Raw genomic sequence first — 26599 nt, forward strand, 5'->3', positions numbered from 1 at the left:
AAATAAATATGTAACATCACATGCGAAAAAAAGCCCATACAAGAGAAGTAAAATTTGTTCCTTTTGTCTTTAATGCGATTCTCATAAAGATAAATAACTCACTTGATCCTAGAAAATTCAGAGTATCTGTAAAGACAAGCTCTTGCTAAGGAAACTGAATGCAGATTGTATAATGAATTATATAAGTTTACTGAAAAAACAAACCTTTAACAGAAGTTTCTGACTAAGATCTTTGAGCTTGGAGCTCGCCACGTCACTTGAACGACGTTTCTGCAAAATTATCGCCCTAACAAGAGAATGAACACTGTTGGTTGAAGTGCATAAATCAAATTTCTACAACTTCAGATTATATGCACTCAATTAAATTTGAAGCAAGATGATCAAGGATGTTTTAGGAACTTACCATGAGCCAAGGATGTTTCGAAGCCTCTTCTGCGGTGGGACGTTTTCTGCGAGTAAATGGAAAAAAACAAAATCACTTTGTGTTCCACAAAAGGAGTGAACTACTTTTCCTGTTAAAGCGATGGAAAAAAAAACCACCCACTGAAGACGAACTCAAACCATCGACAATTATCCAACAGATGACGACTATGGACAAGGGAATCAGTGAGCAATTCACCTTAATGTAACACCCAATTCTTCCACAACCGTTAAGAGTGAAAAGGTTCAACGCCCTTTCTTAATATAACACAGTGAGAGAACTTTAGTTTTACTGACTCTACTTGTCATACTACTGTAACCCTGGACGATTTTAATTAAAATGAAAATACGAAATTTTGATCTCAAATTTAAATTAACGTATTTCAATGGTCTAGCAGACTGATCAGGCGGTGAAAGGTAAATTAAATTTCCATCCAAAAACGGCTATCGTGACTTACTTGGCATCCTTCGAAAGGAGAGAGGTGATCAGATCTTTTACTTCTGAGGTGCTGCGTTGAAATGCTTTGGAGTCAAAAGACCATTTGCCCCTTTTGATCACTTCACCAAGTTTTTCGTCTTCGTCGTCGTCATCCCTCGTTTCCACGGAGAAAGGCAGCATTCCGCTCATGCTAAAATAATAATAAAAAAACAAACACAAAGAAAAATGAAGTTCACAAGCTAAGCAAGTAATCAGCTTTGTTTACTTCCAGGCCTTCACTTCAGCTAAAGGCGAAAAAGATTATTTGTGGATTTGTTCTTGGTGTAAAACCTGAGAGTATCGTAATAGAATCCTTAATAAGAACCAGCATTGAGTGGATTGTTTATCTTCTTCTTTTAACCTTTTGACCACAAAGACTGAGCACCAACCAAGTCCTTCTTACATTATCCCCCCTAAATAAAAAATTAAGGTCACCTTGTGACCTTAATTAAGGCACTCTTGATTGGTAAACAAACTCTACTCGTTTAGCACCTTAGGAAATACTGAGAGAACTATATGGAGAATATGCCTACTGATATTAGGGTGTGTACCCATAGAGAAACTCTTGATTAATAAACAAATTCTCCTGGTCAGAACCTTATGAAATGTACAGAGATCATTATGGAAAATATTCATACTGATGTTAAGGTTTTAAGGATTAAGGTGAAAGGGGAGTGTTTCAATAAAATAATTATTCAGAGATTGAAAGTATCGTGATGTTGTTCTAAGCTCGTGACGTTTGAATGTAAACTGTTTTCTAACTATTTGTAGTACTGCGATTCCCTTCCTCAACAAAAATTCAAATGAGATATGTATTATTAAGAATTAATGATATTTCATAGTTCAATTAAAAAGTAATATTGGTCACACTCACAGAGCGTAGATGAGAACACCGATGCTCCACATGTCTGCTGGTCCACTGACTGGGGCGAAGTCCAGCAGTTCTGGAGCTGGAAACAAATCAAAGAAATGCACTGTAACTGGGTTATTACCAATGTCTCTCGGAAACGTGTGTCGCGATCAGAGTGAATTTTCATCCCAAGTGTGTTAGAAAAATTACTATTGTAATTTGTAAAGCGGTAATAGCAAGTGTAGAGCAGACTATTTCCTCAGATAAAAACTGGTCTCACGATAGCCTTTGATAACAGAAAATTTCTTCTAGGCCTGATTACTTGCTTGCTCTCCAAATCGCTATTCTGTCCATTATTTATTTCTTATCTTATATTATATTATCTTTCTATTCTATATTTATACACTATAACTCATGCGCTAAATGAACCACGCCCTTGTGTCAATGGTTATTACCAAAGTGGATTCTGATTTGTGCAACTCACCTGTAAATGCAACATAACTAACAATGGCCAACATGTCTCCTTCCTTCCAGTTCTTGATGCGGCGAGCACTTCCAAAATCGATCAGTTTCACACCCAAGTTACTTTTGGCGATGAAAATGTTTGCAGGCTGTAAAAAGAAACCAACAAAGTGATCACACATACAAGCTGGCTGTAAAACCCTATTTCAGTTCGTAAAGGAAAATACAAGACCAGGAGGTAGTTCGACCCGTATTCAAACAAGGAAATGAAAAAAATAAAGCATATAAAATACAATACCCACTTACAATCGAGCTTTACTTCACATACCCTTATGTCCAAGTGAACAATCTGCTGGCCATGTAGATAATTCACTACATCAAGCAAAGGTCGAATTACAAAACAAATGTCTTCCTCATTCGGCCTGGGTTTTGATCCTACAAAGCTTAGGATATCTTGTCCCTCCAACCTTTGAAACAAAGGAAAACACAAAAACAGTCAGACCAAAGAAACTCCTGAACTTAAGTATGAGATGATTCAGTGGACGTACTCCCTTAGCCAACTTTTGTCACACTTACATGTCCATAACAAGGACAAGATATCTCCTCATGAGGAATGCATCCCGCAACATAACCACTTTGTCTCCTTTGATGCTTCGATGGATGTCAAATTCCTGAAGAGTATCTTCACGGTCTGTGTCGTCTTCATATTTAATAATTTTCGCTACAAAAGGTTTCTTTGTTTTGGCGTCTAAGCAGCGCTTTATAACTGAGAAACGACCCCTATGGTGAAATAAGAGAATTTACTTTAGGTTAGTGCAGAATAATTGATTGCTAAAGAATTCCAAGGTAACCGAAATTTTTATCGTGCGCATCAAAACAAATGAATTAGTTGTCTGATTAAACATCATAACAAAAAGCAGAATTGCCCTTACTTCGCTATTTCGTGCTTGATTCCCCAAAATTTGTCGACATTTTCCAGTTTAAGAGCAACTCCTCCAGTGGAATAACGCTTAGCGATGGCTTGTGGAGTGTTGGCTGCTCCTCCAAGACCGCCTGTTTTACCTACAGTTGTTATCACAAGAAAGACACTAAGATACACACAACATGTAATTCAACCTGGTTGTCGCTTTCTACAGAGTAAAAGGGCAAGCAAACGATTACATAGAAACAATGAACAACCGAAAGCAAATGAATGCTTTCACTGGTGTTGTTCAACGTTTTTATGTACTCCTAGGTTACAATGAAGCGAAAACCAGGCTTAAGTTAATACCTTGACGGACCTTGATAATTTTTTTATGGCAGCTTTTACGCCAGATTCGCGCGATCGAGATTGGCGTTAATTGGCTATTACTGCAGTACTAACGCCAACTTTCTTTACTTAACAGTCCTGCTTATCACGCAGTTTTCACGTGATTCAAGGGCTTTTCTTGAAAAGGATCACTTTCAAGTGAAGCAAAACTCCTCAGTCAACGTGTAATTTTCTCACTAATTTCTTAGCTAATAATGGAAACAAAATCTTTCAGAAGCAAAACCTCTGGTCTGTAACATTTTTAAGATACACTGGACTCTATTAGGCCAACGACCGTTGACCAGGTTAGTTAAGAAAATTACTTCACAAATGGAATACAACTGCACTATACAAAACAACATAATATTATAGATGACCTTAGTCACCTATGTAATAACAGCTGCTAATAGTACGTTTTCAATCGTCTAGCTGAAGAGAGGCGGAAACATTAGTTCTTATCATCACTCTAAGCCTGTGATCGAAATTTCAACGCAGAAAACATAAGCGACCTCTGTAGAAACAATTCTTCCTCCATGAAATAACAGATTTAATACGTTTGCTTTACAGAACAAAGCGCAGAACATCAGAAAGTAATTACAAACCAAGACATACTTGAATAAGCTTCAGGATTTTGAAGTATTTTAAATAATTTGCATATGGAGCAGATCTGCAACATTTGCTTTCGAAATACTACACAGTTAACACTGAATGAGGGTTATAAATCGTGTTATTAAACTGTAAGAGAAAATGTCACAAAACGTAGCAAGAGATAAACGATCTTAATAGAACAAAAAAAGCGATTCAGTCACAATTCTCACAGAAAAAATATCAATCAATCATGCATCCAAAAGAATTTCTTCAGCATACAAAACGGTACCTCATTCTTTGCTAGTTTTGTCGTTAGTTTTTTGTTAAACAATGTTTATTTTGTCAAGTATTACCTCTTAATATCAATGGTTTGAAGCAATGCTTCAACAATTTGCTGATGACTTTTACAATTTTTTATACAGAGTAAGACCAAAAGGTTTGTAATTAATTGTTCTGATGCAGACATCAACTTTTTTCTTTTTAAAGGTTTTTCAAAAACCTTTAATGTCATACTGGCGGTTGTACAGGTGTTTTGGGTTAGAAGGCCAAGTTATACAGGAAATATTACTGAAAAGAAACAACATTTCAAAGTTCCAAGTTGAACGAAGAAAAGCATCTACTAAATTCTTAGTGGCTAGGCTACGAACACCACATGAAAATCGTGTTCAAAATACCACCACGAGATCTTTTTCAAAATATTACGATTAACAAGAGCAAATTCGGAAAAGAAGTTTCCTCAATACACAAAGAAGACAAAACAGATATCATGAATCACAGACCGAGCAGTGAATAAGTTTTAGCTTAAAGCGGTTAACGCCTTAGAGAGGAATATATAAATAAGTCACTTACTGGCATCATTAGACATTTTGCCGTCTCGTAAACACGAATAAGACCACAAAAAAACACTAACAATCTCACGAGGTATTGAAGTAGATTAGCTCTACCAAACAAATACCAAGAATGGAGAAAATTTCAGTCGAGTGATTTATTCAAAATCCGACAACAGCACGACGTCTGCATGATTTGCATGTCACGCAATAATCTGCTATCGAACAAACATGTCTGTGTGCAATATCTTACTTAATTTTCTGTTAGCTGTAAAATATAATCCGTATAATCCTCTGTACTTAAACTTGAACAGCGCTAATAATTGTTTTCATAAGAAAATAAGTCCATACAAAGCACAACTTGGAGTTCTTTGGTCTCCTGTGTATAACACACAGTTAACTTAATTTCAACCATGTGTCCTTCTTGACATAAAACAATTGTTTGTAATTCAGGTGATAAAGCGAGAAAAGAATGTGCTGTGATTAAATGTCGTCGAATAGAATTACTTGAAATAGCTACAACTTGTGTGGTTCAGGCACAGAAAAAGTAGGAATAGAAAATGTAAGTGAATTTAGAAGTACACCCTGCTGGCATACGAATTCTTTAAACGTAAATTTAAGCCTTTTTCAACAGTTTGTTCGAGAACAGAAATATAACCATATACGGCATTCTATCCCATGGTCTCTTTCACCTTTAAATTAATTAACAATTTTACATATGTTGTGGCTTTCCTTTAAGTTATGGCTTCTGAAAGAACCTTCCCTCCACGGCTTGAGATTTTAAACTTTATAGGCTTACTTCACGGCAAGAACTCAGTATTAACAACAAGAAGCCAACCAGGACGGCGGGAAAAAAACCCACAGCAATCACTACTCATGTGAAATAGACTCCAAATATAAGAACAAAACACTTTAGTGCACAGTTCGCTTTTGAAGAGATTAAATAACAATTTTGGCCAGTTTTCGCAGTTGAAAAGCGAAAAAACAGAAAAAAAAAAAAAACCCTACGCTTAATAATTTGGCAACATTGCAGAAATCCGCTTTTAGTTTCCACTTCTTTTCAGATAGTCATCGAAAACGACCATAACTAGAATTATTTTTAAATATATCAAATATTTGTTATAATTAATTAAGTATAGCACTCCTGTTTAGTAGTGTACTTACGTGTGACCTACAAAGCAAAATGAAATTGGAACAAAACTTAAGATATTACTCTGCGTAAAACAATTTTCACATTAAAGTCTACATCATCGATTGATCTCTTTCTTCTTCATTTAAAACTTTCATTTACGATGCCATTTTCTGACGACAAATTGACGCTAACCATTATCGACTTCTTCTGTTGTGCTATCTTGCTGCTTGAATTCGCCGATTCTTGTTGTAGTTTCTTTTTCTTTAACAGTTGTTTGTCCGTCTTTGGTAATAGTCACTGTCTCCTTCTCTAAAACAGTTGTCTCTCCTTGTGTTTGCGTTCTTTCTGTTACAGTTACTGAAGTGAAGCTGTTACTGGTGCTGAACGCTGCTGAGGCAGGTGATAGGAAAGGAGAGGACGCCGGGGGAACACCTCCTTCCGAACCTTGAATACCGGCAGCATGCATTGCTTTGACTCGGGCTAACAATCCACCACCTCCACCCCCACTACTCTTCTTATCATCGGACCCTCGGCTTCCGAGAATCCGGCTCAAAAAGTTCGTGCTTCGGATCGCAGTGATGGCCCGCCTCCATTTCCTTCGCGCCGTAAACGCTTTGAGACGGTCGGTCTTCAGTTTTTTCCCTTTGCCCTTCTCGATAGTGAACCAGCGATGTTTGAGTAATTGATCGACAGTACTCCTCTTGTTTGCTTTAAGCACAAGTAGACCGCTGATAAAGTCTTTAGCTTCATCTGAGATATCATCAAAGACAGGATCGTCAAAGTCCCACTCTGCCAGTTGGACGTTCGTCAGGGTCTCGGCATCAGTATCCCCCATAAACGGCGATAAACCACTCAGCAGAATATATGCTATGACTCCAACGGACCACAAGTCCGTAGCAGGTGTAATACGCTCGTATGTAATGACTTCTGGGGCAACAAATTCTGGTGTTCCAAACATAACCTTAAGGTTTTCCTTCGGGTTGTACTTCCTCGCCAGGCCGAAGTCGATAAGCTTGATTTGTTTACTGTCCGGTCTAATAAGCATGATGTTTTCGGGTTTGAGATCTAAATGGAGAACTTCTCGCTGATGCAAGTGCTGAACACCTTCCATTATCTGTTTCATGTAATGCGACACTTCTATCTCCGAGATGAACTCATCTTCTACCACCTTCTCAAACAGCTCTCCACCCGTGACAAGATCCATGACGAGTATCATCTCTGTGGGTGTCTGGAAGAAATCTTGAAGCCGAAGGAGCCGCCTGTGCCGAACAGAACTCATGATCTCTGCTTCGTGTATGACGTCTTGTCTGTCCTTGGGCGCAGTACATTTGATGAACTTGGCGGCGTAAGCGCGTCCCGTTTTATTGTCAATACACTTGCACACAACACCGAACCGTCCCTTGCCGAGCTCATCTTGAACAGTGTAGTACTTCGTGATCTTTTCCTCTTTTGGGGTCATCGTTCTCTCCTCAGCTTCAGAGCCAGACAGTTCGGAGAGTTCGGACTCGCTCGCGGTTTCATCGTCCGTTGAACCCGTGTCGATAAGCAATCGTGCACTACTCGATACTTTACCGTGAGGATTTTTGGCCACAACCATGTATTCGCCTGCGTCAGCTGCTGTGCCCTTAGTGATGATAAGTTTGCAGTTGTCGTTGTCATCGTACAGGAATGTGAGTTGTTTACTTTCTTTCAGAAGCTTCCCGTCTTTATACCATTCCACTTCCGGTTCAGGGTTACCGCTGACCTTACATTCAAATCTGGCGGCGCTGTTCTCTATGATCTCGCAATTCGTCAGGTGTTGAATGAAGACAGGGGGGCCTAGTGGCATACCATCTACATGGGAAATAAGATGAATGATTAACAATGGATACGTGCGTGTTACACAATGGCACGTATGGCGGCAAGTACTGATTGGGCGTAAAGAAACAAACACGTGATAGTTATACGTGGTCAACGCGAGACTTCAGAGACATAGGGGAGAAAAGTCACGAGAAGTTTCAATTTGAAGGGAGGAAAAGGCGCGACAAAGCGTGACAAGGAGTGGGTGAAGTAGAGGAGAGAAGGCGATTTTGGAGGGGAAGTAAAATTCACGTTATTTCTCAAAGCAAGACATACAGGAAACAACCCACGACATTCATTCTTGGACGAATTAAAAGAAGAAAAAGGTCTTAATTTCCTTTCACCGAATTGGTACAAGGTCAAACATACAAGTAATAGGAAGAAAGGTAGTGATGAACACAGAGAAACAAGTATACCATAATAAAACAACTCGTAACAGAAAAAGATCATTTAAGAAGGATTTCGATGCTGATGTGTGGGTCACAAAGGATATGTTTTATGACCTCTGACCAGCTCAAAAAGAGAGAATAACCACAGCTCCAGTCTGGTCCGTACAGTGACTATAGAACATTTTGTCAAAATCAATACTATCAATTTCAGCGCGTTAGAAGAATAAAAAAAGTTTTTGTATCAGTCAAGGATTAAAAGTCAAATAAATAGGTGCATTTCCCTTAGCGTTTGACCCACGTGTTCGCGTGGGTGTTCAGATCATGTAGGAATTAAGAAAGTCAGGAAGCAAAGTGAAATAGGATTGCATTGCAACCATCGCTACGTGAAAGAAGGAAAAAGAGAGGAAATCGTGGGCACAGTTTCCCACACTTAACGAAAAAGGATCTTTTTTTTTCCAGTTATCTTTCTCATTGCGAGCGCAATACAAAAGTTTGCGAGGATACACCACCAAGTTCTCAACACTAAATGAAGATGCCAATTAAGAGGAACATTTAGGAGAATAAATAAACTATCTGAAAGTGAACTGGTCATTATACAGCACTCAAAGATTTTTGACGTGACAAAATGTGACGTGTTTATAGAAAACACCACATGCTACGAAATTAAGCAGCTTGGAATAATTAGCGACTACATCAATGAGATTTCACAAAATATTAAAAAAAAGCATCTATACTCTAAAAGAGAAGCAGTGCACTCCTTTTAAAAGTATTCAGGAGTAACAAACTGAACAAGAACAAGAAAACCTTTTTTGGGAGTAACAGAGAGCAGAACAGAAATCTTGCCAAGGACGTTATTGCGATAACAGCACTCGAGATAACCCCCAGGCATTTATCTACTTCAAACAAAAGACAACGCTGATGAAAGTAGACAGATAAAAGTGAAGAATAAACAAACTGAAAAACAATGGAATGATTTAAGTAAATATTATCAGCGTGTTTCTTTCCCACAACGTGACAGGCCAGGGTTTGACTATTATTCCACACAACACGATAAGTAAAACATTTTCCAAATGGAATCAAATTCAATTAAACATTTTCTTGGTCAAATGAATTATGCAAACTAATCAGAGGGCGCCTTTCATGTAATAATTATGAAACAGGTCTTAAGTAAACGAGAACTTTCTCTCAAGACATCGCAGCCCTATCAACACCCTAAAATGTAGAGCACGTCAACAGGACATGAAAACCGGAAAGATTAGAGAGAAGAACAGAAGCACGTAGATTATCTCCAACTAAAAGAAACAGCATTGGAAATCATAAGCCGACATAATAAACTAACTTGACATCTTACTCTTGATTATGAAAGAGAGTTACATTGTGCAACCCAAGGAATGCAACACAGCTGACATGTAATTAGACACTTTTATCTTCAGGATAACCCTTTTCCGAACTGGACGAAAATATTTGACACTTTAAAAAGCATCATCATTATTCTTACAGAGTAAGATGAAATAGATGACGGGAAAAAAATAAATAACGTTTGTAGGCAATCGTCATTTTTCTGCCACAACCACAAAGCTCCGAAAATTTAGTCTGGGTAACGAGAGGCGTTTGATTACCAAACGTAGTGCCAGACAACTTTAAATGTTACTCATTTAACTTATTAACACGATACGCCGCAGAATGATTTCACGGACGTCGATAGAAGCGTGAAGCTTTTTCTAACAGAGAAAATTCAAAGTACTGAACTAAACACGTTCACATACGAAACACAACTAAGAGAGTATTTCAAAGGCATAATTCATGGAATATACACATTAAATTCAGCGCGGGTGGGAGCCAGATGAGGACGTTATAGCTATGATGAATGTTTGAGCGAAAATTGTTCACATATACTTGTAGTTCCGACAATAACGTTTCTATATGTTAAATGCAAAGTTACACGCTTTACACGAACCTGTTAAGGTGCTTTTGATGTCTTTACGAGTTGAAGAGAATCTCCTGGCCAACAGAATGCTATGATTCATGATTACTTCACATGGAGTGACAATCAGTTACTGCGCGCAATGAATAACTTAGGTACTAACAACCACAGAAATTGATAACAGCATCTGTACCAGTCTCCGCGACCGCTTAAAACTCACGCGAGACGTTATGATTGCTTAAATGAAGGAAAATTTTCAGTTTCTTTAGGGGGTGAATACTGACTCTGTGTTAAAAAGATTGATCACGCAAACGTCAAGTAAGGCTTCACTGGCACCAGACACATTATAAAATGTATTAGGTTCTCGAAACTTCGACAAAAATTCGCCCGCCTTCAATTAACATATGAAATTTGACACTTTTTAAGTGTCAAAGTACATCAACAATAAGACCATTATGAAGTAATTTTTCTTTTACTTATTGTCAGAAACAGTCTTCAAAAAAAACACCTTGGCATTTAAGTGTAATTAGACAAAAATGCGGAGGGCCATGAAGTAATGAGAGAAAGTAAACTGTTTCAAAATCTGTTTGCCTTCTTTCGACGAAGAGTCGTATAATTGAAAGCGAACGAGGATAAAAAAAAGTTACACTCGAAAAGTTGTTTCTGGATTAAAAAAGTACCTGGCGAACAGCTCAGTGAGTTATAAGAGCGCTTAGATCCCAAGTATTAGGAAGGAATCACAGAGGCGCCACAAGCACTTTATATCAAGACATTTATTCACAGGTTTTATCCGAGATTAAATGAAGAAAAAACAGCTTTTTATCAGGATGTGTAAAAATAACCTTCAGAGCTAAATATGGATAATCCAATAAAAAATGTACAGTGATCCAAGTGAAGGTTGAAATGCAGGAAAACAGACCGGATATTAAATGTGACCTTTACTAACTGCACTATAACTCGTCATGAACTGGTGTTGATACTTAGCAGAACTGAGCTAAGTTTGCGTGTCGAAAAACCAAACTGAAAAAATCGATATAGCTGGGAGTGCTAGCCGTTGAAATTTTTCTTGAGATATTCATATATCAACGTCACTGCACCCCAAAAGGAGACATTGTAATCGTTACAAATAAAAAACGGTTAAAGCGCTAGAGCGGCCGTGAACTCTTGAGTCAAAAAATAAAAACAAAGCTGCGACATAAAACCTACACGGAATAGAGCCTATGTTACCCCTGAATCGTCTACGACTACAGTCAACTGTAACACTTACAAAGTTCCATCCACAGCGGTTCTCTCAATAAAAATCAACACACTCGACCAGTTCCGGCAGGGTCACCTTTTCTGGAGCGCACAATATCTGGATGAAGTACGTGGTTGTAAGAATAAAAGGAATGATGATTTCTAGAGCAAATGTTTTAAGAACCATATTTCCAAAATAAGCAAAAATGTAGAGAAAATAACAGCACTTTAAGGGGATGAATACGAATCTGTCAGGCGCAAAAGAGTTTTGCGTCTTCTGTCATCGCTTTGTCATCAACTGTAAAGAGCTCAGTGGAAAGAAGTGAAGAAAGCGGATTTAAAAAAATCGCTTTTTCAGAAAAGCGCCTTGAGAAAGCGGATTGAAATAATAGTGGATTCTGAAATTTGACTGACAAGTGAGAAAGAAAATTGAGAGGCCCACTTGGAACAACAGACTGCCGGTGAACATGACAAAAAGCTGGTTCCATTTAAGTGCTCCTGATTGAAGTATAATACCTCTTGGCAAACAGGATCAGATTCAGCCCGAAAAAAAAGGCGGTAAGAAGGAAGGACGAGATAGCCCAGCAGTACTCCCGTTAAGATAATGCAATGTTAAATGGCGATCGACAACACAACACAAACCAGACGAACGTGATTACAACGCGTGGATCAGGAGTGCTATACTTACGGGCTTCTGCCCGAGACATCGGGCTTCTCCTGCCACTCAAGGCGGGACTTCGGCGACCCGAATAACTCAGGCCCCGTCTTTCTGGTATGAGGCTATCACCTGCTGAAAATTTCTTCGGTTCCTCCTTAGATACCTCCTCCTTGAATGGCTCCTTCTTCGTCTCCGCTTTGGCTGCTTTCTCCTGAACTTCCTCCTTGGCCTTCTCTTCTTTTACCTTCTTGAGGAAGCCACCAGGTTTAGAGGCGGCAGCTGCGCCACCGGGTTTGCCTCCTCCAGCCATCAGCCCACCAAGGGATCCCATTCGGCTCAGAGCTCGCAAGGCATTCGCTGTTCTCTACAGGGAACAAATACAGAAAACAGATCAGTTTTTGGAACATGTTTTGGCCTAGATTGCCTGATCTTCGTGGGTGAGAAAATGAAGTGATATACGAAGTGGAGGAGGGGGGTGGGGTAAGGAAACAAGCAGTCAAAATGAAGGACTGACATAACTAAAGAGGAGCGAGAATGTAATTTACTATCAGCCCCCAAACACTACAAAAATAATCACCTAACGCATTGCAAAGACAATTTTGAAAATTGACAGACACTTACCGCCCAACGACGGCGCGCAATAAATTTCTTCAAGTTTTCCGTGCTGAGCTTCTGAGCCTTAATTGTTTTGACTTTCTATTAGGGAAAAGAAAAGAAAGTAAAAGATAAGTATATCTTAAAAGAAAAATGCCAGTGAAGTTGCTTTCTAAGTTTTACGCAATATAACAATGACTAAATTCTTTTATATTACTTTTACAGTTTAGATGGAGAGCACGACAGCAACTAAGCTTGTAAAAGTTGTCCCGCCTAAGGTGGGATAATAGCGAATTTTTGTAAGTTTTGTGGGTCTACCAAGGCAGAGAAATCACGGGCGCGTACTAGACGGGTATTTATCATATCAACGGAAAAATGGAACCGTAATAGCAGAGGAGGAGGGGGAAGCGGAAAGAGGGAGGCTTAAGATTCCAATGACATACACATGAGATACGGGAATCTACAAGCAAAATCTGCTCTCTTACCTTCAACCAATCATGGTTCATACAATTGAAAACATCATTTCTCTTCCTAAGAATGTAATACCAAATATCCATTAGCTAGGTAACATCATGAAGATAGGGTCTGTAACAAAACTTCTAGGCTTATGGAAATGTTGTTCTAACGGAATAAGTGTTTAGGTGTGTGAACTCCTTCCCAACCTGCTCGAACGTTGATAACCCTATAGCCAAAATATCACCGTCACGTGAAAATCGAATGCAGATATGCAGGCTTCCTGAATATGGAAGTTTTCAAGCGGACCTTTCTTTCATGTTCGAGATTGTGAACTCACGTCTCGTTGTCATGGTATCGATTGTTAAGTTGACTTTGAAATGAAATAAAGAATTATTTAGAATTACTGACTCGGGACTTCTGATGAGCAGTTCCTCAATAAACTTTTTGGACATGTCTGACACGACGTCAAAAGCTTCGTCTTCAAAATCCCACTCAGCAGTGGACACGTTCTGTATGGTCTCGTTGTCATCGTCTCCCATGAAGGGTGATAGACCACTCAGTCTGTAAAATGGATTTTAAAAAAATTAGAAAAGATAACATTGTAATTGAGGGACAATCTGACATCACTACCTAACTTCGTTTTTGTATTTTAGGCAGGTGAAGAAAAGGAAGCAACAATTGAAAGACTCGTAACCATACAAAATCACCCTTGAAAAGTTACGTTTAACAATACAAGGGTGAGCTAAGACAGAAAGGGAAAATAGAAAAATCATACTCACAAAACGTATGCTATGACGCCCACACTCCTGCAGAAGAAAACAGAAAAAGAAAAAAAGGGACACCTTAGATCAGTTATGTACCAGCCTTATAATGGTGCACAGCCATGTTTTTATATGAAGCAAACAAGGATTAAGAATCATTCTTACCACATGTCACTGGCTAGGCTGATGGCTTCGTAACTGATCACTTCGGGCGCTAAAAGTACGAGAGAAATATTTTGAGTAAGTAACTACCAGGAATGTAGAAATATCCAGGATGGCACTCATTTCAAGTCTAATCGAGAGGTTACCTCCTATGGCCTCTTATTGACTAAGGTTATTAAGTTAAGCTTATAAATGCCTTGTTTTCTTACCTACAAATTCGGGCGTACCACAGGCCACTTTCACGGTTTTGCCCGGCTCAAGTACACGCGCCATTCCAAAGTCAATCAGCTTAAGATCCTCCTTACCATCAGGACGAATCACACAAAGCACATTCTCAGGCTAAGTAGAAAGGGAAGACTTTAGTATGAACCTCTGAAGGTAAAACTTTAATAAAGCTCACGAGGCTGTTCAAATGAAAGCTTCTGAAATGCACTTTCATGTGTTACTGTTTATTAATTTTATTAATATTAATTTGTGACCACTGAAATTCAATTTCTTTAATCCTAATGCAGCTCTTTAAGATGACTTTAGGAAATTCCCCTTACCTTAAGATCCAAGTGGACAATACGTTTCCTGTGCATATGTTCCACGCCTTGCAGTATTTGCTTCATGTACCGCACAACCTCTTTCTCAGTTAAGTTATCATCATTACAGACTTTCTCAAACAGCTCGCCTCCAGAGATTCTAATAAAAGGCACAGCAGATATGACAATATTTACTATCTTCTCATTCGTTTTCAGTAATGAGCTGAAAGAAACAATACTTATCTTAATGTATTTTGTTCGGGTTCATTACAATATACTGACATTCACTAAAGACATCAACAATTCAAATTCCTATAATACAGAAACTGCGATTTCTCGAAAACCATTAACATCAGATCAACTGAAATATGTAATAAAATTATCTAAGTTTAGGTCTCATTCTCGCATTGTTACCATCTTTCCTTGTTTCCCCCATCCTCTACTTTTTATCTCCCAGTAAGCAGAATAACTGTAATAACTAATTTCACTCACAGTTCCAAGACTATTATCATCTCCTTTGGTCTCTCGTATGCATCATGGAGGTAGATCAGCCGTTTACTGTGCAGTTTATTCATGATAAGCATTTCTGCCAGAACTTCTTCCCTTGACTCCTTGGTGATTTTTAGGAACTTGGCGGCGTATTCCGTCCCGGTGCTTTTTTCTTTAACTTTTTTGACAACTCCAAATTTACCCCTGGGAAGTAAAGATAGTAAATATTTTAAAAGAAGGAAGATCTTGGCGGAGAGGAGGAAAGAGACAGAAGACGAGGAAAGCTTCAATATAAAACTCTACAACTATCTGTTGAAAAGTCCTGTAATGTTACGATTGGACAACCAAGTCCTTCGGAAAAGCAAATGCCAATCACAACATACACAACAGACAGTTGCCATCTCACTGCAAGTACGTACGTTTGTTTGTACCTGAAGACACGATTGGCTGACTCCACTGACGTAAAATTTCATGGTTAAATTCAGACACAGGGTAAAATGATAAAAATACAATAAGACCACATAGAGATAAAAGAAATGAACCTTACTTTCCCAGTTCTTTCTGAGAAACGTATGCATCATCAAATTTCTTATCCGTCCGCAGGGAGATTGGATCTCGAAGCGGAAGGTCAAGGTCTTTGCTTTCTACGTCACTGTCTCCATCACCGCCATCGTCTGGATAGAGTAACAGTGTGTTAATAGGTACGAAACATAAGAGTTTTACTATCATTAGTACGGAGCAAATCCGAAACAAAACCAAAACAAAACTGAAACCCTCGTGTGTGAACATTCAAATGAAAGCTACATCTAATTACATGTACCTTCATATAGTAATGTTTATCCTGTTGTAACAGGTGGCACGAACTCAAAAGTCTGTGATGAAACCCTTGTGCATGACCATTGAATGGATAGCGACTGAATGGTCTTTTTTTTCCTTTCCGAGCGTTTAGTTACTTACCTTTCGCTACACCTTCATCACCACCTTCAGCGATGTTGTTTTCATTTACATCTCCTCCCACTGAAAAGAAGAAAAATGAAAAATACAAGATTAGATTAGTTTTTCTTGTACCTCTCGAGTGAAAATGAAAATCGAAAAAAAATGTACTTTTCCGTTCCATGGCATTTATATTTTATAAATTATACACAAGTAACAAACTCTCACATAAAATATCACCAAGTCATGACACGTGATAAGGAAAGTTTGATCTGAATACGCGTTCCTTATGTTGGTGATTCCATCTGGCTCTAATCATAAAACAGGTTACAGTCTTATTTGTGATTTCAACAAGAAGAACTTGGTTTCGGCTCAAAACACCATTCCCACCTTTCACAGTCAGAGTCACTGTGCACTTGTCCTCCCCAAAGTCGTTTTTCACCAGGCAGATGTATTCTCCTTCGTCGGAAGTTTCAACATTTTCAATCTCTAGCTCGGAGAAGTCCTCTTCAATTTCTATAAGCACTCTTCCTTCATCCTTTAGCTCTTTTTTGCCTTTGTACCAAGTTCCAGTCGGGACGGGATTTCCAGAAATTTCACATTTAAAAGAGACCACATCCCCAACGCTGACCGTTTGAGACTTGGGAGCTTTGTCGATTTTCGCTGGAGCTGGAAAGTAAAACAGGCAAAATTATCATCGGAAGACGGAAACTAAACTTGAACCAAATATCAACTGTGTAATAATTGTATTCATGTTGCTCAAGTATACTTCAGCTATGGGCTGGAGAGGAAATTTTGACTGATAGACATAATCCAAACTTTTATTGCAAACAATTAAAGTATGAAGGCAAGAATTAGTCGCAGCAGATCAAATCACACAATAAAGTTTGTTTGGAAGCCATGAAAACAGTTCCCGCGCTTCCTCGCGTTTTCACCTCTTGATATCATTATATCGGTCACAATACTGATACAATTGTGCGAATTCACGAATCGTCGACTTAAAACGCGAAGAAGCATTTAAATTCTTAGAAATCTCGAGTAGAATGAAACATTTATATTGCGAGAAAAGGAAAAAAAATCACAATGAAGACTGATTTGTGAGTTGTCTTGATGCAATTATTTCGATTATCACACTAAAAAAACAAAAAAACATGATAAGTGTTTTATCCACTTATCGTAACCTCTCATTATATTTACAATGAATCACCCATAAAATTATAAACAAATGGTAGCAAATAATAGAGGAAAGCACGTTTGTCTCTTAAAAACCAACTTATCAAAATCATCATCACTGAAACTTCAATCAGAAACTTCAAAAAGACATCATAGCAAATTAGCTGAGAGGAATTGTACGAGGTCAACCGAGTGGAATGTTCATCTTATCGTATAACGCGACAAAAATTGCAAGAAAAAATAATATCAAATCGACAAGTCAAAATAAAGTCAATTTGATTCATGAAGAGTTCAGGAACTTGACAATTATAAAATGACAGAAAAGTCTGAGGTTCCCTAATCAATGGCACGGCAAATATACAGTAAGCGAGCTAACAGTTCAACAAATTAAAATAATTTTTCAATGCTACACAAGCCTTGACATCAGTCGACGATGGATGGGTCTTATTACTGTTTAGTAGAAGCCAGTGATGTGATCTTCTCCAGTTCAACAGAATGTGTGATCTAAAATTAAGGAAGAAGGCGTCTGGATATGTTACTACTCTTATTTTAAACCACCTGATGAAAAATTAATGTTAAGTTAAAACATCGAACAGAATTTAGGCTGTTTAACGTTTTCAAGGCTATTTTATCATGACGTATAACATTGGAAAATAGGTAAATGAGTGACAAGCTGAACAGAGACATCTTTGAATAGACCTGAACCACAGTTGAGGAGACTTCGGTGTCACTTGCATTATAGTGAAGTTGAAAATACTTACATTTCTATTCTTACATAGCCGTAAAAAATCAGCACGATATTCAAATAAAATTGTTCATAAGCTAAATCGTAAATGAAACGCCAGAAAGGTTCCTTCAGATCTTCAAGGGCTGATCAGTCATTTCGTAACAGTAGCGCTACCGAAGGTCGCTGAGTGTTTGGTTTGCAGCGCCTGATAAAAGCACGTTAACCACACTCTGCCTCTGACGGCCATCTAACGGCGTTATTCCCTCAGCCTCTAAGGCTCCCGTGATGATGTTTTCAAATAAGCCCTCGAAAGTCGAAAATGTAATTTTGCATTTCAACATACACCACGACTCGTCGATACTGTCATACGGCTTGTTTCGAGCCTTAAAGAAGTTAAAAGTCATGTCACAAATCTAACACATTTTGAAAGAAAAACTAAGGTCTCATCTGGTGGGTTGTAATGAGCTGAGCCTGTCCCTTGGTACACGCAGTAATGTCGGTTATACTGTGAATGTGAAGAACAGATGATCATCCAAACGATCGTGTTTACAACGCGCCATTTAAAACGTGAAAAGTGACCTTTTCAAGTAATGGATTGATGTCATATTTGTAGCACGATTCTAAAATGACAACCTATGACTTACACTTCTTAGTGGGCATCCTCCAGTTAAAACAGATACAGGATAAATAACAGTATCGAAAAGAAAAAAAAATAGCGCTGCTAGAAACAGTGCTATGTACTAAAGAGATTTTGACCGATGATTACGGGGTGTAATTTATTTATTTTGATAGGCTGGTATAATGAATCTAAATTGCCGAAAAAAAGGTAACCAAAGATAAAAGGACCAGACGAATGCCGCCAAATTAGCATGTCACGCAAGAAACATATCAACAACACAGATCTGTTCAGCTAATTTCAACCCACGTCACTCGAATCGCTATTTTATCACGATAACTAATACATATCGAGTGTAAATGGAGGAAATAAGTGTTTTACTTCCTTCTTTAAACTTAAAAACAGTTATTGGAGGAAATTTGATTCTTTACATTTGCTGGAGATGTTTCAGATTCAATTCCATTGAGGTCACCAAAAGAGGCTGTTTACGAGAAATGTATCTCAAGTAGCAACTCACGCAAGCCGAAAAACATCAGCATACTGCCAGGTCTTAAGTGTCTGCTACTGTTAGGCCAACAAATGAACAGCCTCGCAATTTGGTGGAGGCTATAATGTAAAGTGAATGTAACAAAGGGAGTGAAAGTTATCTACAGAAGGATCAACATTCCTTTTAAGGGTGGCGCGACTATCCGGAGACGGCAAATCGTGTGGACAAATTATACCAACAATGTAACGTAATATCAGTTGTATTTTACATCTCGACACCGCAATTCAAAGCATAAACTGTAGCTAAGTTCTTCAAGTAGTTGCGTGTGTAGAAATCATGGCATAATAAATGTTGATGTTAATGAGCGAGGCACCCTGCCGTTGAGCTTAACTTAACCTTCACATGCTTGAAATTTAAACCACGAACGTCCAAGTACTTGTCACATGGATGAGAAATTAGCCTGCCACTCAGTTAAGAGTCTCCGTGGTGTGGGCATTAAGTGAACACTTAATATAAAAGAACGAGCAGATTGAAAACAAGACTCACTGTCGTTTAAATGTAAAAACAACAATAAAACGTCAAAACAAAACCAAGGCTGCCTGCGGAGCAAAAGAGACACTGGTCGAGTAAATGGAGCATTTCTATTGACCTCAATTATTGACTAATGATTTAGAAGCATGCACAAATACTAACGTTGATGTACAATTTTGGAACGATTGATCCCATGTTGCATCCAGAAGGAAGTATCGTGAGAAGAGCAATCAAAATGTAAAGACCAAATATTACTAATAACTGAACCCTAATTACCGAGCTTTGAAGTAAATTTGCTTGTTAAAAATAACCCGTGTACATTCCTGCGACACTATTTGCGCTTTAAATAATTATTGTATAGCGTATCTATGAGTTCATCAAAACTTCTATGACAGGAAAAATTTTGATGACACTTATCAGTCAACCATAAAAAAAAACCGCAAAGAATACAAAGATCAGTTTGACGATAAGGGACTTACCATTTACTATGAGCTCGGCACTTGTGGTAGCCATTCCGTTTTCATTCTTGGCTGTACATTTGTATTCTCCTTCGTCTTCGGCACTTGTTTCGGAAATTTTCAGAGTAACAAGGTCTCCGTTACTGAGAAAATCGAATCTTCCCCCTTTCTTGATTTTGTCATCATCTACAAACCATTCTATCTCTGGGAAAGGGTCACCTTCCACTCGACAGCGCAGACTGGCAGGTTGGCCGACACACACTTCGATATCTTCAAGTTCCTCTGTAAACTTTGGCTGAGCTGTGGGTAGAAGTGATATTTTACAGTTACAAACGACTTTGTTTTATGTTTGAGTGGTCCAATATCTGTCCAATATCTTACATTTGCAAATGACCTAATCAAAATTCAAATTAGTTTGCAGATAAAAAAGTTCAAAAGATGGTACATTAGAATTGCATTCTATCACTTTACTTTATCCTATAAGTAATACAGTATTGGAAAAATCCTGGTTGTCACTGTTGGATGTCCGCGCCATTAATTCAAGAAAGTCAAGGTCTCTCAGAAACTATTTTCTTCAGAACCTACTGCTACCAAAATACTCAACTAGAGACGTTTTCGACGAGAAAAATCACAAAAAATAACTGCATCTCTGTTACCTCGTCGCCTTCTCGGTCGCCCTTCGTTTCGTTCGTCCGCCGAATGTTCACGAATTCGCGATGTCCTTTCGTATGATCGAGTTTCAGAAGCTGATGAAGACCCGTAACTCCGCGAAGACGAAAGAGTTGACCGTGAAGACATTTGAAAGCCGACTCAATCCGAAAACAGTTCGCGCCTTTATTAAAATGATGTACTGTGACTCCAACTAACACAATTATTTTGAATCAAATAACACCCTTTCGAGAATAGAGCATAAATATGTAATTTCCACCGATGAGCGATGTGAATTCCACTGCATTAATCACTTGCAGATGGAAAACAGAATTATCATAATTAATATTCCCAGTAATTCTGAACCAACGAGACGCGACCGAAGAATAAGGATGTTAACAAAGCATACTATTGTTTGAAACAATAACTTCAACAACGCTTAAATTGATTGCCGCATTAGCGTTTCAAAGTACCCTGCAATTGAAGTCTTGTGATTTTTCTGTTTTAAAATTTACTGATTTCTTTTATCATAAACCATCCCACGGAGTCGCGGGATCCTTGGAATGTTCCAAAAGCGACAGTCGAGCCAAGTTTTAAAATACTTTAAGAACACCACTATGTATCACTTCAAAATGAGTAGAAATTGTCAAGATTCATCGCAATTTAAGATTAAGCTTTTTGAATTTGTAATTGAATCCTTAAACAAAGAATACCTCGACGAGCGTGACTGGAGAAAGGAGAGACCATAGAGCTGACTTTAACTTTTTTTTTACGTTTTTTGATTCAGTATTTAGTGTTTGTTTGGAAATATACAAAGAAACAAGGTGAGGGGATCAAAGCTATTTTTGGCCGGCAGGTCACGTTGTGCAGACTTGCCTGATATATCGAAAAGCGCTTAAACTTAAGATTACTACTACTTAGATATCTTAAGGTTAAGAAAATATCACCTGCACTCATTTGTATCTATTATCTAATCGTGGGCTGGATATATCAATGAAAAAGCTATTTACCTTCCCCAGTTTCTTTGAGCCGTTGCAGCTCCGGTTCAGACGCTTCTGAACTCAAATCTTGTGCAATATCATCTTCTAAACCAGCTTCCAGCTCAACCTGGACTTGGGCGCCTGTAATCTGGTCGTCAAAACCTCTTTCTAGCAACCAGCTTCCAGGAACCCAGCCCTCTTTGGTTTCTCCATCTTTGACGGTTTGCACGAAGTAGAGATCTCGGCCTGAGCGGAGCACTCGTACTTGTTCACCGCGGCCGATTACGCGCTCGCGTGTATCTCGTTCCAGTGTTTCTTCCGACAAGTGGTAGGTGCCTCCTAGTTGAATGTTCTACAAGTAACAATCACACGTGAACATGAGCTCCTCATTGCATTTTTCAACCTCTTCAGTGATCAGCTGACAAGCACACGCCTCCCCATGGCCCACTGAGGCAGACCACGTTGTAAAATAGAACATTTCCCATAACAGAAATGTGCCGAAAGGGACCACACCCAATCAGTCAAACAGCCCCAGTATGCAACTTAATTATCCCAGGAAATGCAACGAGCGAATGGCAGGTTCCTATGTTACTTAAAAAAAGAGAAGAGGAAAGCAGCAGGATACGAACCAAAAAACTACGTCACGTGATGATATTGTATCATTTCACTTACCAGGCTTTGAGGTTCAGGTGAGTCCGGTGGTGTGATGGCCACATACTGTTTTTCGAGCTCAGCGATCAAACGCGAGTAAGAGGGACTAGTGATAGTTTCTTTGACTGTGGTCACCAGGTTCCCTTCAGTGGCTGAAGTACTTGGCAACTGAACTTCAAGTTCACCAAAGACCAGAGATGGTGTAACAGCAGTGATTGATGATTCTGAGAGAGTTAAACGAAATGTGAGCCGACGAAACGAAAAGAAACGAAAATAAAATAGAGGTTTTAAACTTGAACTCACTTTCACTCAGATGTAACAGCCTTTTGATTTCTCGAACCCAGACCTGTTTGGACCACTCGGTCTTCGTCTGAAATAACAGAGGCAAAGGTAAATAAAGAAGCTTTATATTAAAAAAAATTCGCACCACTTAAGACTTGACACAAATCTCATATTCTCTTGGTATCGCTCTAAAAAAGGCTCTGTATTTAGATGCGGCATTGTGAGTGCAACAAAATAATTGTAAAACTCTATCACTTTCGACTTACAAACGACTCTTCACTTAACACTGACGAAAATTTCCACTAAAGATGTTGAACTCTCAGGCACCGTAACCATCAAGAACCCTTTTCAGGACCACCCTAACCCAGACGATTACAACACATGACTAATAAACGGTTTTGGCCTTCTCCCTCGAACAATATTTACTAAGCAGCTTTATCATCTTACCTCAAATGTGTGAAGTACAAGAGCAGTGGCCATGGAGGTACCCACCCACACCATGAACTGACGGGCACCTCCTTCAACATGTTCAGTCAGACCAACATTACCACTTGTCAGCTAAAGAATAAGAGTGTGGGTTATTAAGTGACAATTTTAATGAACGACAACAGAACCGTGTTACCAAGTAGTTACTTAAACACAAGATGGAATGAGTTTCAGTTTCTTAAATTACAACAATAAATCTTATGATCAACCTAATAGCAAGTAAAAATAAAAAACAACGAAGAGGATGAAAGCGGAAAAGTTAAACAAAGTAAGGGTTGTGATTACAGCATGGCTTGGGCCTTGTTTCTAATTGTTTCTATTTGTAACCTGTTGGACAAAATATCGATGGGGACTTGAAAGTTCAAACAGTCGTTATATCAAACCTTCAGCATGTTTTTAAAGATGAATTTTCTTCCTCCTTCTTTTCTTTTCGTGTTGACGATTCCTTTCTCGAACAAGAACAAGTCCCGTTCTTTTCCTTTTCCTCGAGCTTTCTCTTCCCAGAATAAGACCACCTCCTGCAAAATAAGACGCACAACATCTTCAATACTTCATGTAAACAGAGAAGATTTATATGAAAGTCTTTACGAAGCTTACCTGGCGGATTAGTCTCCCTAGATTTTCAAGAGGAACCTCACCCTGCAGATTGACAAATAAACCAATAAGGAAATAAAATTGGATAATTTTCTTGTGAATCAAGTAAGGCTGTCCGTCAGACGGTCAGTGAGTAAGTCAATACATCAGTCGGTCTGTCTATCCGTTCGTCGTTCTGTTGGTCAGCTACTCAGTGACGGAAAAAAAAATTTAACACAATGCAAACGAACGTGGGACATAAGTACCATGGATAAATATTATATTATATATATATAAAAAAAAAAAAATACATACACACAGTGAAATGAGAAAGATGTAGATGTTTGCACAGGTGGTGGTAACTGATCGGGGGAGTTCAAGAATCGCATTTTTTGAGCGTCGAGTTAATTACTCACATTATATCCTTCGATGTGGAATTTTTGTGCTGCTTCATTTCCTCGTCGGGATAGACTGGCTAGGAATTCAAGAGCCGTCTGTTGAGAAGATAAAAAATGGAGTTATGAACTTCAAATCGTTGGAAGACGTAAAAAGTATGGTCTTTACAAGTTCCATGCCCTCCGTACCGATGTTCCTTTCGAGGAAGGGGGGGATTGGGGGGTGTGGGGTGAGGGGATGGGTTAAGAACCTGACAGAGGGAATACGATAGTTAATTATTCTTTTAAACTCTTATCGACGTGATCAGGTTTATGCAAGAGTCCCCATGATTAGTGATGACCAATGTATTTCTTTCTAGTTCTATAAAAACCACCGTTGACTGGGTTTATCTTGGCAGAGTTAATTGTGGCTTAATAAAAAAACAAGGGACTTACCTGAAAATCCGAGTGCTGCAGATTCGCACGTACAGTGAACTTGAGCAATTCCTTTGGTAAAAATAACATTAACACCGCTTAGAATGTACATCGATTTTCCCTTCGCCTGGATGCATACCGATACAAAAGACTAGACGTAAAAAATATATAAATATATAACTATAAAAAATAAAAACAAAAATAAAAACAGCACCAGAAGGTAGTATATAAAAATACGAAAAAAGTTTAAGTATTTGCTTAAGGCTCTACAACTTAGCAAAGACTTCTGTACTCCAAATCAATGTTAGGTACTAGGTATTAGCGATCATTCTCTCTAACCTTAAGATGCAGGACGTATTCATCAAGGCGCTGTGCTGGTTTTTTAAGGTACTCTGAGAGAGAGATGGCATCTTTCGTGTCTTCTTGGAACTCCTGTTGATGTTGGAATAATTATTGTTCAAAAGATTTGGCAAAAATGTGAACTAGCATTAGTTTAAAAACAGTTAATATTCAAATTTTTTTAAAAACATTAAATGTACTTCAAACTAAAAATGCAATTGGCGTGGGTTTTTTTTTCGCATATCATCCATGTAAATTAATCTCTGTACAAGTGAACCACCGGAATGAAATCTTATTAACGAAAGTGATTATTTAAGAGAAATACTCACCGTCCAAAACTCTTGCGTTTCCTCACTCTCCAGCTTTTCGTTTGCCAGCGGCCTTCCCTCGAGGAACTTGATGTACATTTCAAATTTTGGTTTCTAAAAATTACACGAAAATAGCAACAGATATAATCAAGATGTTGCTCGTATTCATATTGAAGGTTATAACGAAGCCAAGTGTACAAAGATAAGTGTCGAGGAGAGAGACTAGCTAAAAATATTTCATATGTTTTACGGCAATATAACTTACGTGTCGTACAATAACCTTTGGAACGTCATCTGGACTCTTTGCACAAGCCTCCAGTTCGTGCAAGAATAGTCTGAAGAAAGAATGGATATATCATCAGAGAGACAATAACAAACAACGAATAGCAAGTGTTTTAGCGGGATGCTTAACTGTGACGTATTTCACCTTCCAAAAGTCAACGGTTCAACTCCACGCAGACTACAAATATGTAATTCTATTGCAGCAGAGCAATGGCATATTAAATGACGTGAGTCGGAGAGAGTTAGAGGAAAGAGTAGCATGAAATTAATACCTTGTGTGAAATCCGTATATTTCCTTGATATTGGAAAACACAACATCCTCATGTTCAACAACTTCTTCAGGAATATCAGCAGCATCAAGTTCAGCTAGGTGACTCTGTACAAACCAAACGAAACAGATCATCCTTCACGTGAGCGGTTTCTTGTATATTCAGTGACAACAAATCACGACAAAAAGAGATTTAGCAAATACAGGGGGGGGGGGGGGGCGCTAAGCGAAGGTAAAATTTATTATCAACTACGGAAGTCTGCAGCTCCGGTAGAACAATTACGCCTATATAAAATGCTTGTGCATCACAGGTGTTTCTCAGCAGAGCTTTTGGTTGATGTAATTTATTGAGGTAAGAAAACCCCGACACAACAAACTAACTGATTGTTAAACAGGATTCATATCACCTTTGATATCAAACTCATAGAAAGTCATCTGTTCCTTACCTCAACAACAGTTCGAAGGTCGTTAACATACTGCCTTTCAGATTCTATCAGTTCGTTAAGCACGAATCTATGAGAGCAAATCGTAGTGTAAGATATTTAGTCCATCAAAGATAATTGAAAAATTCTCGAAGCTTCATTTGTTCTGTAGGGAGGAAATTGACACCAAACATTCTCAACAATTCTTCACTTACTCTCGCTGATTAAGTGCTTCCCTCTCTTTCCCTTTAGCAGTCTTTGGGGCCTTCTTCACATCCTCTTCAGGGGCCCTTATGATAAAGACCCTTGGTAACCACCCGACGGCGCCGGTAGGAATAACGCAGACCATCGAGCTCTCCATGCCTACGTCGTCAAGGATCTCTAACATGTCACCCTCATTTACCGAGACCTCATCGGGGGACTGGGCCGTGTAGTTGGTGATACATACAAACTTTTGTTTCTCTCCCTGAAAAAAGGGCCAAAACTTATGAATTTTAAAATCAGAATAAAGTAAGGAAGAAGAAAGTTAAAAACAATCTCCATGTTGTA

General features: G+C 38.6%; 1 protein-coding gene across 4 annotated transcripts in view; it reads right to left on the reverse strand.

The window, feature by feature from the left end:
- Positions 1-271: 271 nt before the first annotated feature.
- The window catches only part of LOC131797441 (muscle M-line assembly protein unc-89), a 94858-nt gene continuing 68530 nt past the window's right edge, over positions 272-26599 (reverse strand). Inside the window, exons 90-124 of one of the 4 annotated variants that reach the window (XM_066160062.1) lie at positions 26266-26516; positions 26075-26141; positions 25633-25736; positions 25344-25413; positions 25100-25192; positions 24771-24863; positions 24453-24503; positions 24039-24116; positions 23647-23688; positions 23433-23567; positions 23011-23121; positions 22585-22651; positions 22303-22505; positions 21661-21982; positions 20024-20302; positions 16401-16679; positions 16035-16094; positions 15625-15751; positions 15081-15281; positions 14610-14748; positions 14274-14403; positions 14068-14116; positions 13921-13947; positions 13550-13702; positions 13171-13216; positions 12713-12787; positions 12122-12455; positions 6238-7878; positions 3143-3272; positions 2787-2990; positions 2539-2677; positions 2233-2359; positions 1773-1848; positions 879-1049; positions 284-449 (exon numbers count right to left, since the gene is read on the reverse strand). In XM_066160062.1, coding sequence (XP_066016159.1) covers positions 392-449; positions 879-1049; positions 1773-1848; positions 2233-2359; positions 2539-2677; positions 2787-2990; positions 3143-3272; positions 6238-7878; positions 12122-12455; positions 12713-12787; positions 13171-13216; positions 13550-13702; positions 13921-13947; positions 14068-14116; positions 14274-14403; positions 14610-14748; positions 15081-15281; positions 15625-15751; positions 16035-16094; positions 16401-16679; positions 20024-20302; positions 21661-21982; positions 22303-22505; positions 22585-22651; positions 23011-23121; positions 23433-23567; positions 23647-23688; positions 24039-24116; positions 24453-24503; positions 24771-24863; positions 25100-25192; positions 25344-25413; positions 25633-25736; positions 26075-26141; positions 26266-26516 — 6132 coding nt within the window. In that variant the 3' untranslated portion in view covers positions 284-391. Of the gene's footprint in view, positions 450-878; positions 1050-1772; positions 1849-2232; positions 2360-2538; positions 2678-2786; positions 2991-3142; positions 3273-6237; positions 7879-12121; positions 12456-12712; positions 12788-13170; positions 13217-13549; positions 13703-13920; positions 13948-14067; positions 14117-14273; positions 14404-14609; positions 14749-15080; positions 15282-15624; positions 15752-16034; positions 16095-16400; positions 16680-20023; positions 20303-21660; positions 21983-22302; positions 22506-22584; positions 22652-23010; positions 23122-23432; positions 23568-23646; positions 23689-24038; positions 24117-24452; positions 24504-24770; positions 24864-25099; positions 25193-25343; positions 25414-25632; positions 25737-26074; positions 26142-26265; positions 26517-26599 lie in introns of all 4 variants that reach the window. The other 3 variants (XM_066160064.1, XM_066160065.1, XM_066160063.1) reach the window with 3 other exon arrangements.

Source organism: Pocillopora verrucosa, chromosome 13 (genome assembly GCF_036669915.1).
Source record: "Pocillopora verrucosa isolate sample1 chromosome 13, ASM3666991v2, whole genome shotgun sequence".
In the NCBI taxonomy this organism is placed as follows: domain Eukaryota; kingdom Metazoa; phylum Cnidaria; class Anthozoa; order Scleractinia; family Pocilloporidae; genus Pocillopora; species Pocillopora verrucosa.